We start from the raw sequence: 15,683 nt of genomic DNA on the forward strand, positions 1-15,683 counted from the left end.
ATATGTCGAAACTTGGTTTTTAAATTTACTAACTCATGTGATCATGATAAGTGTCAAGTAAAAACATAAGATGTCTCAACATGTTATAACTAATTTTGTTAATATTAAGATACAAATAGAATTTTTAAACAACATTAAAAAATAATTATAAAAAATTAAAGAGAATTTTTTAGAAATACCCCTTTTGGTGTACCCCTTTTCAAAAATACCTCCTTTATCTATCCATTTTCAAAAATATTCATGTTTAAATATGAAAAATTATAAAGTTTTATATGGTTTATAAAGTACTTCTATATAATAACTACTACTTGGAAATTTGATACAAATATTTTATAATGTTTTAAAAGGTTTAAAATCGTTTTTACAAGTTTTATAAGGTTTTTAAGTGGTTTTAAAAGGGTTTATAAAATCTCTTTCCAAATGAAATTAATTTCTCTTATTTTTTCAAAAACAAATTTAGAATTTTTTTTTTTTTTTTAAGTTATAATAAATTTTAGTTTTAATTTAGTTTTAAATAAATATAACCCGTCCAAGGGACGGATGCTATACTAGTTAATTAGGAAATACATCTTTCAACATTTTACATTCAAAACTGATTTTATATATTTCAAAAAGAACATGGGCTAATTATTGTTAAGCTTTTGTGTTTTCAATTTCAAAATTTGGTGTCAAGGGTTTAGATTTGGACTATTTAATTACTTTTAAAAAGATATAGTCTATTTTTGTAGTTTTCGTATAAAACTTAGAACTGTATAATATATATAGATTTTGTTTTTTCATTCACACAGTTACGATTACATTATACGACAGTGGTCTTCGTTGTTTTTTTCATTGTAAAACTGGCACTGCTTATAGATTCTCTTATGAATTTTTTATTTTTAACTATAAATTGTGCTTTTCTTTTTTATGATCGTCATTTAATTGGTTTAGTCATAAATGAATACATGCATTTAACACAATGCTTAGTCAATTTTTCATACTGGAGTCTTAAAATCACCTAAATACGCGTATGACTAGAACTAGAATGGATTAGTGTTACTCGGCTTACCCATTTTTAAGAGAGATACGCTTAAAATGGAAATATAAATTATATTTCAATTTTCAGTGATCCCACTAAATGTTGTTAATCTGAGTCCTGTATACAAAACTATCTATCAGACGGACGCTCCTATGACACCTAACACGTGAATGGCTTCTATGGAATTTAATACCAAACCTTTGTACAATGTTATGTGTGGTTACGTTATATATTTTGTTTTTTAAAACAATTTGGAATTCAAATTTTCCAGAAAAATGAAAGACAATTTGCAGCTTCTATAGCCTACGGTTATCCTAATATGACTAAAAAATCAGAGAGACGCGTAAATTTGATTCTTTATTTATTATGGTTTCATTAATCTTGTTTAAATCCTAATCTTATGTGTGACGTATTAATGCATGTTAATATGTTATCGCCACATTGTTTTGGACCGTCAAAGGACGATCCACTAATATCTTTGCCTGGCCATAATAAGGCCCAAAGTATATAGTGAGGCCCAAGTCCAATAGCCCCCGATATAAAATTTATAATTAACGACCAAAAAAACATTCCATTAAATATTCTTAAATCAATTAAAGTAGTGAAAGAGCCCACCCAGTGGCCGTATTCACCGTCCTCCGCCATACACACTAGACCGCTCGTTACTAAAGCACTGAGAAAAACAAATGTGGATTTGATTTGATCTGATCACACACACACACAAAAAAAAGGATTACACGAAAATATAAGTTTAGTAATATATTATAATCGCCGACAATTTCTTCAGATCTCCAAAAGCTTAAAATCTTATAATATAAAACATCCTAATAAGATTTGCATCTGATCTGGTTTCGAAGACGAACAACTTCTTCTTCGAGTGAGTGGTGAAGCTGAAGGCGATGGGGCACCTGAGTCTACCTGCGTCGAAGCGTAATCCTCGTCAATGGCGTCTCCTCGACATCGTAACCGCTGCTTTCTTCGGTATCGTACTCCTCTTCTTCATCCTTTTGTTCACTCCTCTTGGCGATTCCATGGCGGCTTCTGGTAGGCAAACGCTGCTTCTCTCGACGGCCTCAGATCCGAGGCAACGGCAGCGATTGGTTACTTTGGTTGAAGCTGGTCAGCACTTGCAGCCGATCGAGTATTGTCCGGCGGAGGCTGTTGCTCATATGCCTTGTGAGGATCCCAGGAGGAATAGTCAGCTTAGTAGAGAGATGAATTTCTATAGGGAGAGACATTGCCCCTTGCCTGAGGAGACTCCGCTCTGCTTGATTCCTCCTCCTTCTGGTTATAAAATCCCTGTTCCTTGGCCTGAGAGCCTTCACAAGGTGATTTTCTTGTTTGATTCGAGCTTCTGTATATTTATCACTCTTGATAGTGTTAGGTGGATCGTCGTCTACGAATTAACTTAGAATCGAATTACTAGCCTTAGTTAGCGGCCCTCTTATTGGACTTTCTATGAGATGTAGTTCGATTCCTTTGGCGATGTTTGAAACTTGTGCTTTGGGTTAGGTCTTAACTGTTAATGCTGGTTGTTTCAACATTTGTAGATCTGGCATGCAAACATGCCATATAATAAAATTGCTGACCGGAAAGGTCACCAAGGATGGATGAAAAGGGAAGGGGAATACTTCACTTTTCCAGGCGGTGGCACCATGTTTCCTGGCGGAGCAGGCCAATACATTGAGAAACTTGCGCAGTATATTCCGCTTAGTGGTGGAACTCTCAGAACTGCGCTTGACATGGGATGCGGGGTAAGAGTCATTATTAGTCTTTTATAATTCATGTTTTGCTCTGTGTAACAGTGTTACAATAAGTTATGTTTTGCTCTGTCATCTGTGTAAGTTGTAACATTGATACATTTGCAGGTTGCAAGTTTCGGAGGCACTCTTCTATCTCAAGGCATTCTAGCCCTCTCATTTGCTCCAAGAGATTCACATAAATCGCAAATTCAGTTCGCCTTGGAAAGAGGAGTTCCTGCATTTGTTGCCATGCTTGGCACCCGTAGACTCCCCTTTCCTGCATACTCCTTTGACTTGATGCATTGTTCCCGATGCTTGATTCCTTTTACCGCTTACAGTGAGTCCCTTGGGTACAACTCCTCATATCTCGTATGTGTTGCCATTTGTAGAAGCAATTAGTCTTATCCTGTTTGGTGATTTGTCTGTAGATGCAACTTACTTCATCGAAGTAGATAGGTTACTGCGTCCTGGAGGATATCTTGTAATCTCTGGCCCACCTGTACAATGGCCTAAACAAGACAAAGAATGGGCTGATCTTCAGGCGGTAGCTAGAGCTTTGTGCTATGAGCTAATTGCGGTTGATGGAAACACTGTCATCTGGAAGAAGCCTGTTGTAGATTCATGTTTGCCCAGCCAGAATGAGTTTGGGCTCGGGTTGTGTGATGAGTCTGTTCCGCCAAGTGATGCATGGTGAGAATTTTCTTTTCGTGTAATATTGTGGCTGTGACTTCTGACCTGTAATGGAATCATGTTAAAGTGAACATTGAAGTCTTTGTTTTTTTCTCCTTATTTCAGGTATTATAAATTGAAGAAGTGTGTTACCAGGCCATCGTCCGTCAAAGGAGAACTTGCTCTGGGAACTATTTCCAAATGGCCGGAAAGGCTTACTAAAGTTCCTTCTAGGGCAATTGCCATGAAAAACGGGTTGGATGTGTTTGAAGCAGATGCAAGGCGGTGGGCAAGACGAGTTGCTTATTACAAGGATTCTCTGAACTTGGAGATAAAATCTCCAGCTGTCCGCAATGTCATGGACATGAATGCCTTCTTTGGAGGCTTTGCCGCAGCCCTTGCATCTGAAACTGTGTGGGTTATGAATGTCATTCCAGCTAGGAAGCCATTAACTCTTGACGTGATTTATGACAGAGGTCTCATCGGTGTTTACCATGATTGGTTAGTCACTTTTTTTTGTTTATATATTTGATCAAAGCAAAGAGTTAGTTATGTTATCTCTCTTGTTCTTATATTCCACAATTCTTTGGAGTTAAACCCCTATTATTTGGTTCTTGCAGGTGTGAACCCTTTTCAACGTATCCTCGTACGTATGATTTCATCCATGTATCAGGAATTGAATCACTAATAAAACGACAAGACTCAAGCAAATCGAGGTATATCGAATGTCAAACCTTTCTTGATTGCTAACACGGTCCCTGGCTTATCTGGTTCACCTAAACTGAGATGTCTAATATGCATACAGGTGTAGCCTAGTAGATCTAATGGTAGAGATGGACAGAATATTGCGTCCAGAAGGAAAGGTTGTGATCCGAGACTCTCCTGAGGTGCTAGACAAAGTTGCACGAATGGCTCATGCTGTAAGATGGTCTTCTTCCATACATGACAAAGAACCCGAATCCCATGGAAGAGAGAAGATTCTTATTGCAACCAAATCTCTCTGGAAATTGCCGTCAAGCTCCCACTGAACACACACACAAAAAAGAAAAGAGAGGGAAGAAGAAGCTCTTCTCAGTCTTGTAGGTACTGTCACTTTCTCTCCAGCCCCAATCTGTCTGTCTCTAAGACACCAACCAGATGATATACATTTTTGTGTTCGTGACATTGCCTCTATATGTATTAGTGTATTACAGTCGTATAATGTCCTCCTGATAATGTTAATTCTTGGTCACACGTGGTTGTGTCAGTGATTTGTGTGCGGGGTCTACCTTTTAGAAGCAACTTGTGACCTACATGAGTAAAGTATGCATGTGACTCCGCTTATAGCTTTTGTACTGGAGACAATGTATTAGGTGCACGTCCTGGATACGTATTTGATGTATTGAAAACCCCAGCTTACTGACAATTCCTATGATTCGATGTTTTAGTTAAAAATATATTTTATATGGAGTACTATATAAATTGTTGTAGTTTTCTTGATATTTTGGATGAGAAACGGACACAATAGAAGAATTCTCTTTTTCCAGTACTTTGACTTCAGGTGGGGAGACATTTTTTGGTAAAAATCCCGAGAGAGAAAGAAGGCTCCAATTGGATTGGAAAAAAAGAAGAAGAAGAAGAAGAAGAAGTTGAAGACATTAATGCAACAAAGGTTCGGTCGTCCTCTTTTGAACCATATTTGTTGTCTCAATAATTGATCTTCTTATTATGCTATATAACGTCCAAGAAAATCTGATCGTTTATTATCTGTTTGAACGTAACATCATCGACACACTAGAGGATTCAATTTAGATGTGACTCTTGATTGAAATGTCATGTTAGAAAAGTCTAGTCTTTGCTATGTTTCTGATTGTCTTTGATTTGTTTCTATGTTCAATAGTGTTATATAATGGTAAATTCGTTTGAGGTTGAAATATCCCACATGAAACATGGTCGGTAGTCCGGTCATTTTGATGCTAACATTCACATTAAAAAGTTGAATCTCCTCTTTTTTTTTCTTTGTTGTATGACTCTGGCAAAAAATATTCATAGATCTTTTTGCAATCTCTGGTTTACTGGAGTTGGATTTACTCAACCGATTATGGTAGAATTGTTGATCCAGTTGAACGGTTTATGGTAATTGCCAAATTAAACCCAACAATGTAAATGACGTTGTTCTTTACACCATCAAACAGGCCAAAGAGGGGAATGAGTATTCCTCTTTGCTTTCAAACCTTTTTATTCACCAAACCCTATTGCTTCATTTATTTATTTCACATCAATAAGAGAAGAGAAGCCGAAGGACTTTTATTTTTTTATTTTCTGTAAATTAGTTACAGCCATCACATGTATATACTGTATTACAAAAAAAAAATGATTGGAAAAAGACCTACCTGAAATGATAAATAGGAAAGTTGGAGTGTAATTTGTATGGAGTGCTTGCTGGTCGGTTATTGAGTGGAACCGACATCCCCATGTGCTCTAAACCGAACCAAACCAATATGATCCACTACTTCCCCTTAGTGCAATGATCCATATATTCGGTTCAATTAATTCTGGCTTTACAAACACTAATGACAATAACTCTCAGCTAATTTTGTATGTTTCGTCTTTTCTGTCATCAGTTTTTGTATGCTTAAACCAACATATGCTTTTCTTTTTGTATATTACAAAGAATAGTTGAGCTATAAATTTACCACTAAAGTAATTTACAGTTGATATGGGATGAAGTTTCGGTGGCAATTGTCACCTAGAAGTCACATGTGGACACCGCTACATATATACATATATAAAGCCTATTAACGGAAGCTATTCACGAAAAAGTTTCGGATAATCCGGCCCTATTTTCCGAACAAACCTTTCCTGTAAACAGTTCAATATGTACACTACTTTGTCTTCTAACGAACAATTCACTCTGCGGGTTCACCTCCGGTGGCATTTCTTGCATGCATGCATGCGGACAATGGTCACAGCCATAGCTAATTCGGTCTTTCGATCATACCCACATTTCTAGACTGCTTCTTCCAATAAATAAATAAATAAATACAGCCATGAACATGTTGTTGTCTTAAGAGGGACATCTTCAGACAGCAGTCAAAAACAACCAAGTGTACCGAGTGAGACTAAAAGTTACACCATCTAACTTTTTAATATGAATCATCACTTCGCACTATTCAACGTTTTTTGTAGTTAGTATAAATACCAATCCGGAAATAAAAATGTGTATTTATCGGTGGCGCATTAGCTAGCATGACCGCTATTCCATAAAAGCTACTTACATATGTGCAGATTACAAAGGAAGGAAGTAACATTCAGTTTTCTTCCATGATAATTAAAAATCTAATAATTGAACATATTAAATTTAACGAAATCATCATCTCACCATTTAGGGCATACCAATTAGCTCAATAATGGAGCTTAGAAAGACTAATTATGGAATGTCGTTTGGTTGACACAAAAGCTCGCTTCTTCATGTCGTCAACTTACAAAATCATAGATTCTTTCACAAAACTTTTTAAAAGAAAAGATTCTATAGCCTATTTATATTTATACTAACAGAGAGACTATCAAAGTCAGTATAAATCAAAAAGTGCATTGTCAAATAATTGAAAAAAAAAAATGGATCATATGCATGGAAATATGGTAAAAACGTTTTGCGGGCGAGTAGAGAGATGATATATATGAAGGCGCGTGGGGTAAAGTAGAAAAAACGTTATAAATAAAAAGAGAGAAAAAGTCAACCGACTCGTTCATTTTGGTAAATGAGAGTCTCTCTCTCGTGTATTCGTATCTCCATCATCCTCTTTAACGTTTTTTTTTTTTACTTTCTTTTTCATTTTTTAATAAATTTGTTTTTTTCATTCATATAAAGTTTCATTTTTATGGAAACAATCGAGAGATAATTAGGGGTTGATGGGTTCAATCTATGTGTTGGCTTGATTCTATTTCAAAATTTTCAATAATTATTTTCTATGCTAAAAATGGGTAATTGTACTTACAAAAGTGACTTTTTAGTATCTAAAATATTATTTAAGAAAAAGGTTAATTATATTTTTAAAACAATATCTAGTAGATTTAACTTTTAGTACAGTTTGGGTTTAAGTTTCACTACCTTTTTAAAAATAAAAAAATCTGTTATTTTATTTGAAAGATTTTAAAAATGAACAAATGTCATTAGTTTGTTCAGATTTAGTTTTAATTTTAATATATATTTTATTATATAAAGACAATTTTGATAAAAAAAGTCAGGTCAGTTAAAGAAGAAAAGTCAGGTCAGTTATAGTTCTTTTTGGATTTGAATTGCATTAGATTTTTATTTTAATAATAGATTCACTTTTATGAAAATTGATGAAAACACTTAAAAAAATGAAACTAAAAATTGTCAAAATGCATTAAACAGAAAAAAATGAAAAAGAAAGGTAATAAAAGAAGAAAACAAAATCCTAAAAAAAAAACAAAAAAAGGCATGACCGTCGCTCTCATTGTCTTTAAAAACTAAATTATTAAAAAAATATAAATAAATACAAAAATAAAAAAAAAAGAGTCAAAATCCAACATGCAAGTGTGAATATAGGAAGAGAGAGAGACTCATCTTCTCCTTCACAGTTACCTCAAAACTAGGGTTTACCCATTTCTTCTTCTTCTTCCCCACAACACATCACTCTCTGAAACACAATAAGAGAGAGAGAGACAGAAACACAAAAAAAGAAGAAGAAACCATTTTATTCTTAAGAGAGAGAGAGACTGAGAACGAAGAGCACATGAGAGAGAAGTTGATTAAAATTTCCGCTTTCGTTCTCTTTCTCTCTCCTCCATTTCAGTAAAATTTATCTTTATTTCTGGGTTTCTTCTTCTCTTCTTCATCATCAATTCATCATCATCATCATTTTTATTTTTGAGTTTTTATCCTAGATTTATTCAAATCTTACTCGTTTCGTGAAAAAGTCTTCATCTCTACTTCCTTTAATTCTCCTTCTAGGTGTTTGTCACAAAAAGTAACAAATCAAATCAAATCAAATCTCTGAGTGTTTTCTTAATTTGATGAACTTCGGTAGTCTCTTTGATAATACACCTGGTGGTGGCTCTACCGGAGCAAGACTCCTCTCCGGTTTAAGTTATGGCAACCACACTGCCTCAACCAACGTCTTACCCGGTGGTGCTTTGGCTCAAGCGGCTAGCCTCTTCTCTCCTCCTTTAACTAACAAATCAGTTTACGCTTCCTCTGGCCTCTCTTTAGCCCTCGTACGACGTCGTCTCCTCTACTATATTACTTTATTTTTATTTTATTTTACTTTAGATAAGAAACCTAAATTTTGTTAATTGGTTTTGTTTTCGGACACAGGAGCAACCGGAGAGAGGAACAAACCGTGGAGAAGCATCGATGATGAGGAACAATAACGTCGGAGGAGGCGATAATTTCGATGGGAGTGTGAACAGAAGGAGCCGAGAAGAGGAACATGAGAGCAGATCTGGTAGTGACAACGTTGAAGGTATCTCCGGCGAAGATCAAGACGCAGCCGATAAGCCTCCTAGGAAGAAACGTTATCACCGACACACTCCTCAGCAAATCCAAGAGCTCGAATCGTACTTACCTACTCTCTCTCTTTTATGATTCATTCATCTCTTTCGTTCGATCTGATTGATTAATTTATGAGTTTTAATTTTTTTATCTTTGCAGTATGTTCAAAGAGTGTCCACATCCAGACGAGAAACAAAGATTGGAACTAAGTAAGAGACTTTGCTTAGAGACAAGACAAGTCAAGTTCTGGTTCCAGAATCGTCGTACTCAGATGAAAGTATGTGTTTTCTTTATTTTTTTGTTATCAACCAAATTGAATCCAAAAAAGAATTGAAGCTTTATCTCGTTGTAATGAATATGATTTCAAATCGTGTGCGCTGCGCAGACTCAATTAGAGAGGCATGAGAACGCATTACTGAGACAAGAGAACGATAAGCTAAGAGCTGAGAACATGTCGATCCGTGAAGCAATGAGGAATCCAACCTGCACCAGTTGTGGTGGACCTGCCATGCTCGGTGATATCTCTCTCGAAGAACACCATCTCCGTATCGAAAACGCTCGTTTGAAAGACGAGCTAGATCGTGTCTGTAACCTCACCGGTAAATTCCTCGGCCACCACCACCATCACTACAACTCGTCCCTCGAACTCGCCGTCGGCAACAACAACGGAGGCAATTTCGCTTTCCCTCCTGACTTCGGCGGTGGCGCTTGCTTGCCTCCGCCGCAGCAGTCGGGGATCAACGGGATTGATCAGAAGTCAGTTTTGCTGGAGCTGGCTTTAACAGCCATGGATGAGTTAGTGAAGCTCGCTCAGAGTGAAGAACCGTTATGGGTCAAAAGCTTAGACGGGGAGAGAGATGAGCTTAACCAAGACGAGTACATGAGAACGTTTTCAACCACTAAACCAACCGGTTTAGCTACTGAAGCTTCTCGAACATCCGGTATGGTCATCATCAATAGCTTAGCTCTCGTCGAGACTTTAATGGACTCCGTAAGTCTTCTTCAATTGACTATATCTCCATTTTTTTATATCTCCTAGCTACATTTATTTATTTATTTATTTTGTTTTTATTATTATTATATGTTTAACAACAGAATCGGTGGATGGAGATGTTTCCGTGTAACGTCGCAAGAGCCACAACCACCGACGTTATCTCCGGTGGCATGGCCGGAACTATAAACGGTGCACTTCAACTGGTAAACCAATACCTTCGTAATTAATCATACTGTATTACATTCCGGTTTAATATCTGGTTTTGGTTATATCTGAACCGGTTGAATATACTGTGTACGTGCAGATGAATGCGGAGCTACAAGTGTTGTCTCCGTTGGTTCCGGTTCGTAATGTTAATTTTCTCCGGTTCTGCAAACAGCACGCCGAGGGTGTGTGGGCGGTGGTGGATGTATCAATTGATCCCGTCCGGGAAAATTCCGGTGGCTCTCCAGTCATCCGGCGATTACCATCAGGCTGTGTAGTGCAGGATATGTCCAATGGATACTCTAAGGTAAGCGCTTTTGACACTAGCTAGACGTTACATAGCAATAATAAATATTATTAATCAGAAACATATTTGGAATCTAAATTAAAGGTGGTTTTTGAATAATTCGATAGAAATGAAGAAAATTAGGATCTCTAGGTTTTTAATTGGGTGATCACTAGACGAAGAAGCTCAAGCATCAATGAGTCTTGTTTTTTAGCCATTACTCGCTGCACCCACTTCACTGTCACTCTCATTTCCATTAAAAAATCTTTACCTCTCCCAAATTTGATCTTTCAAAGTTTTATTCTCTCTCTCTCGGTCCTATTATTTTCTTTTTCTTTGTTCGGGAGTCCTTTTTTCATTTTCATTTTTTATTTGATCTTCCTCTCAAAGGTTATTTTTAGAAAATAAAATATAGTATAATTTTATGTCAGAATAGGAAAAGAAAAAATAAATTGAATAGGCATTTTTCTTCCTCGAAATTTGATCCCCGAACCTTCCGAGATTGCTGAAATTTTATGGATCCGGATGCTTCTCTCTCTGTCGGATTCTCTGGATTAGATTTCAAGTTTTCGACAACTGGGTCTGTCTTCAAATTCGAAAAACCCCATTTTTTAATTTTTAATTTTAATTTTATCTAATAGTTTTGCTCGCTGTTCAATGAAGCATCTGTCCAAAATTATTTGTGCGCATTTTGGAAAGAACACATTAATTTCATCTATGCATGTATTGAGAAAAGCTTCTAATCATCGTTTTAATAAATCAATTTTTACATGTTTCTATTCCGATCTTCCATGCGCCCTCGTATATCCCGTCTCTGTCATCTACTTATAGTGTAGTATAATATTTATTTCACTTGTCTTATTATCTTGAATTTAATCGTAATTATCTTCCATTAAAAATTAATTAGCATCTTATCTCATAGTGTAAGTATTTTACACTTAGAAGTATAGACCGGTTTGGTTGTTGATATTGGTGTTAAAATAATAGAATTTGGTATCCGGATTGTGTAGGTCACGTGGGTGGAGCATGCAGAATACGACGAGAACCAAATCCACCAGCTGTACAGGCCATTGCTAAGGTCAGGCCTTGGTTTTGGCTCGCAAAGATGGCTAGCTACACTTCAGAGACAGTGCGAGTGTCTCGCCGTCCTTATGTCTTCCAACGTTACATCTAACGACAACACATGTACGTCTCTTAATAACACACTTCTCAATATGCTTAACATAATTAACCTCTCTAGTTACAAAACTTTAACCTTGTTATATATATATATTTTTTTTGTAAACAGCTATAACGCCTGGTGGTCGGAAAAGCATGCTGAAGTTAGCTCAACGTATGACATTCAACTTCTGTTCGGGCATCTCTGCGCCGTCGGTCCACTGTTGGAGCAAGCTCACTGTCGGGAATGTGGACCCGGACGTTAGGGTGATGACCCGTAAGAGCGTGGACGATCCAGGGGAGCCTCCGGGTATTGTTTTGAGCGCAGCCACGTCAGTGTGGCTTCCGGCTTCCCCACAGCGTCTGTTTGATTTCTTGAGGAACGAGCGGATGAGATGCGAGTGGGATATTCTATCCAACGGTGGTCCAATGCAGGAGATGGCCCACATTGCCAAAGGTCAAGATCAAGGCGTCTCTCTGCTCCGCTCCAATGTAAGTTTTCTCATACTTCTTTGGTTTAACGTTGCTATTGATAGGGGTATCCGGTTAAGCTAAGTAGGTATGTGTGATTGGTTCGGTAATTTTTTTTGTGGGGAATATGGATTAGGTGATTGTGACGTTTTTGTCCATGGGGATGATGGGTGGTATGACGGACAAAAGAGTGGATTGGGAAAGGACAATATAGGAATTTGGGTGGTATCTAAAGATGACACAATAATATTATAATATATATAGATATATTTGTTTATACAAAGACAGGAGTAGAAAACAAAAGTGTCACAGCTTTTGGAAGGGTTTCGAAAGTCAATATTAATAGGACAGTTTCGACCTTTACTTGCTTCTGTATTTTTTGACTTTTCACCACTTCCTCCTACTCTTTCTGAAAAGTTATTTTGACTTGTTGTATCTCTTTTTCACCCTGAAGCGTTACTGTGTTTGGTCAGAGTGTGGCAATTTCTCGTAAATAAAGACATCGAGCTAAGGGTTATTTTGGTTTTTTTGTTTGACTCTCTACGTACAGGCAATGAACGCAAATCAGAGTTGTATGCTAATTCTTCAAGAGACATGCATTGACTCATCCGGAGCGCTTGTAGTCTACGCGCCTGTTGACATCCCAGCCATGAATGTGGTGATGAACGGTGGAGATTCATCCTACGTGGCTCTCCTTCCTTCCGGTTTTGCTGTTCTCCCCGACGGAGGAATGGATGGCGGCTCCGGTGGTGACGGTGAACAACGACCCGTTGGTGGTGGGTCGCTCTTGACGGTGGCGTTTCAGATCCTCGTAAACAACCTCCCTACCGCAAAACTCACGGTCGAGTCGGTGGAGACGGTTAACAACCTAATATCATGCACCGTTCAGAAGATTAGAGCCGCTTTACAGTGCGAGAGTTAAGCTGCCTGCTGATCAGGACGGTGCGGAGAGTGTTTAGGAGCGCGTTTGTTTTTCCTTTTTTTTTTTTTTTAAATTGAGTTGTGAATTTTAACTTATGGTGGTCATGTACTTTTGGGAGGGGGTGTCGAGTCAAGAACGAACCGCGCGAGTTAGCGAAATCTAACTCCTTTGTCACCGTGATGGGACCAAGACATGGAAGAGTTTTGGTCCGATCACGGTGGAGGAGTTGGTGGTTCGGGTATTGACTGGGGTTGGAAACCCCCCCTTATCCTTTTCTTCTCTGTTCCTTCTGAGTAATATTGTAAGAAACTCATGTGGCGGGTTTGAGCCACACGCGCAGGGTGTGTTGTTGTGGTTACAAAACGTGAACCGTGGGATGTTACATTACATATATGTATGTGGTTGGACTTGGATGGATCTGTTTCGTTTCAAGCTAAAAAGCTGTCTCTCGTGGAGCATTAAATGTATTTTGCAGGCATATATATATCTATATCTATATAAAAATTGCGTTGCATTTAATGCAATCCCTTGGCTCCTTGCTTTGCATGAGCTGCTGAGAGATTTGGATGGGGCTTACGTATCCCGCCATTTTCGTTGCGCCACGTCAGACCATGACAGACTGGTGCGAGGAACCAGACGTTACGGCGTCGTTTTCTCCCTTGTGTTTCTTTCTTTCTCTAATTGTTGTTAATGTTCTTTTTAAGTTCAGCTAAGTTAGACAGGCCAAAAAAAAGAGACATGAGCAAACCATTCTAATTCTAATCCCACGGTAGAAACTAGAAAGTTTGACAACGTTGACACTGACAGCTCTACAAGTATGGGCTTTTATTTAAAGCCTACGAACATATTATGGCATGGCCCGTTATAGCTAGTGATTTCAAACTTTGGGCCCTACGATAATCAGTAGGAACCACTCTTTATCTTGTTAAATGGGGCTTGAGTTGTTTTTGTTGGTAAACAAAGTTTCTGAAGCCCGTAAGGTGGTTGGCTCAAGCTATTATAGTTATGGGCTATTTTGAAAATTTTTAGATGCACCCCAACTTGAAACACTCTTCGCTAATTGCTCTTAGATGCAAACCAACTAGGTGACGCAAACACTTGCCAAACTAAAATTATTTGAGATGGCAGACAACCAACCTAGACTTCATAAGCTAACCATTCTATTGATCTTTGTTTTGAGCCTCTATATTATTATATCCAATTTCAAATCTATAGGATAATGATGTATGATATGAAAGAGATGATGAATATTACTATAATATGTAGGATATGTCTAAAAACAGTAAGAAGAATTTATAAGTATAATTTAATTTTAAGGAAAAAAGATGGCTGGCTACACCAACTATACAGGAATGCATGGTAACACATGCCAAGTATCATATTGTATACTCAACTACACGAACTAGATGTATTGCATGACCACATATATCAATTATACAACGTCATGTATTCAACACCATAGACACAAAATTCTGATACACCGGTCAACTGACTCTGGCGTTAACCGGTGTTGACTCCGGCGTTGACCGTTTTGATCCAAAAAAATATTCCAAATTTTTTTATATAATTTTATTTTTATTGTTAAAAATACTAAAAACTGTAATTATTTTATAATGAATTTTTATGGTTTTGTATACTTTTAAAAAATATAATCTTAGGAAAAAAATTGTAACAATAATTTTTGTATTTAAGTAAATCACATAATAAGTTAATGGTTTTAATTAACAATGTAAAAATAAGCAATTCTTACTAATTGATAAGATTTTCCAGTTTTAATTTAGATTCTAATATCTTGAGTTATTTTACTATTAGTTTAGCTCTAAATTTAGAATTAACTAATTATAATAAGATTAATACATTAAAGATTTAAACAAAACTAGTATTTAGATATTGAATATATAAAAACAAAATCAATATTTTTTTAATTAATTTTTTATGGTTTTGTATAATGAAAAATATATAATCTTAGGAAGAAAATTGCTATGACGATTTTGTATTTAAAATAAATCAAATAATAAGTTAATATTTTTATTGACAATATAAAAATAAGTAATTCCCTTACTAATTCACATAATTTTTCTAGTTTTAGTTTAGATTTTAGTATCTTGAATTATTCTACTATCTTGAATTTTTCTAGATTTAATTTAGAATTTAATATCTTGAATTAAATACAAAATCACCGTCGTCATTTTCTTCCTAAGATTATATTTTTAATAATATAATATCTTGAAATTGTTTATAGTTTTGTATAATTAAAAATTCAAAATTAATTACAGTTTTTAGTTTTTTTAACAATAAAAATAAAATTATATAAAAAAAAAAAGTTTGGATTTTGTTTTTTTGGTCAAAAACGGTCAACGCCGAAGTCAACACCGGTTAACGCCAGAATCAGTTGACCGGTGTACCAGAATTTTATGTCTATGGTGTTGACTAAATGACGTTGTATAGTTGATGCATTTGGCGATGCAATACATCTATTTCGTGTAGTTGAGTATATAATATTATACTTGACATGTGTAACCATGCATTACTCTATAGTTCGTGTAGTCAGCCATCTTTTTTCCTAATTTTAATCTCAAAGAGAGGAGGCAGGAAAAAGAGGGAAGTGGTCAAAGACGGTCAAACAATCCACTCCCCGCATATTCCGCGTGCCTAGATGCAATCATTCAAACACACACAAACCCATCCCTTGCTCGCTTGTCCCGGATCCGTAATTGCGACG

General features: G+C 36.5%; 2 protein-coding genes across 5 annotated transcripts; both read left to right on the top strand.

Moving 5' to 3' along the window:
* The first annotated feature begins 1,670 nt into the window (after positions 1-1,670).
* Positions 1,671-5,239, top strand: LOC17881856 (probable methyltransferase PMT13). Of its 3 annotated transcripts, none has more exons than XR_002833252.1 (8): positions 1,671-2,346; positions 2,569-2,772; positions 2,887-3,097; positions 3,189-3,450; positions 3,556-3,930; positions 4,050-4,145; positions 4,235-4,512; positions 4,956-5,239. XR_002833252.1 is itself a non-coding variant. In XM_006286422.2 (7 exons), exons 1-7 carry the CDS (start codon positions 1,918-1,920, stop codon positions 4,455-4,457), a joined length of 1,800 nt encoding a protein of 599 aa, XP_006286484.1. In that variant the 5' UTR covers positions 1,671-1,917; the 3' UTR covers positions 4,458-4,908. The 3 variants fall into 3 exon arrangements, 1 of the variants encoding a protein (XP_006286484.1); XR_002833253.1 differs by lacking the exon at positions 4,956-5,239 and adding an exon at positions 4,677-4,910; XM_006286422.2 differs by lacking the exon at positions 4,956-5,239 and having other exon boundaries at positions 4,235-4,908.
* Positions 5,240-8,025: 2,786 nt separating this feature from the next.
* On the top strand, positions 8,026-13,393 carry LOC17883924 (homeobox-leucine zipper protein ANTHOCYANINLESS 2). Of its 2 annotated transcripts, none has more exons than XM_023780490.1 (9): positions 8,026-8,649; positions 8,750-8,991; positions 9,086-9,203; positions 9,312-9,917; positions 10,022-10,123; positions 10,225-10,431; positions 11,421-11,595; positions 11,699-12,060; positions 12,176-12,533. In XM_023780490.1, exons 1-9 carry the CDS (start codon positions 8,449-8,451, stop codon positions 12,251-12,253), a joined length of 2,091 nt encoding a protein of 696 aa, XP_023636258.1. In that variant the 5' UTR covers positions 8,026-8,448; the 3' UTR covers positions 12,254-12,533. The 2 variants fall into 2 exon arrangements, with proteins under 2 accessions (XP_023636258.1, XP_006287095.1); XM_006287033.2 differs by lacking the exon at positions 12,176-12,533 and adding an exon at positions 12,590-13,393 and having other exon boundaries at positions 8,028-8,649.
* Positions 13,394-15,683: the final 2,290 nt, after the last annotated feature.

Source organism: Capsella rubella, unplaced genomic scaffold (genome assembly GCF_000375325.1).
Source record: "Capsella rubella cultivar Monte Gargano unplaced genomic scaffold, Caprub1_0 scaffold_6, whole genome shotgun sequence".
Classification (NCBI taxonomy): domain Eukaryota; kingdom Viridiplantae; phylum Streptophyta; class Magnoliopsida; order Brassicales; family Brassicaceae; genus Capsella; species Capsella rubella.

Bases quoted from the DNA above. Each gene is read 5' to 3' on its own strand.
- LOC17881856 (XM_006286422.2), top strand. From the start codon at position 1,918: ATGGGGCACCTGAGTCTACCTGCGTCGAAGCGTAATCCTCGTCAATGG. The intron at 3,098-3,188 runs GTGAGTCCCTTG...ATTTGTCTGTAG, and splicing joins GATTCCTTTTACCGCTTACA to ATGCAACTTACTTCATCGAA. The intron at 3,931-4,049 runs GTTAGTCACTTT...TGGTTCTTGCAG, and splicing joins ATCGGTGTTTACCATGATTG to GTGTGAACCCTTTTCAACGT.
- LOC17883924 (XM_006287033.2), top strand. From the start codon at position 8,449: ATGAACTTCGGTAGTCTCTTTGATAATACACCTGGTGGTGGCTCTACC. The intron at 8,650-8,749 runs GTACGACGTCGT...TTTCGGACACAG, and splicing joins CTGGCCTCTCTTTAGCCCTC to GAGCAACCGGAGAGAGGAAC. The intron at 9,918-10,021 runs GTAAGTCTTCTT...GTTTAACAACAG, and splicing joins TCGAGACTTTAATGGACTCC to AATCGGTGGATGGAGATGTT.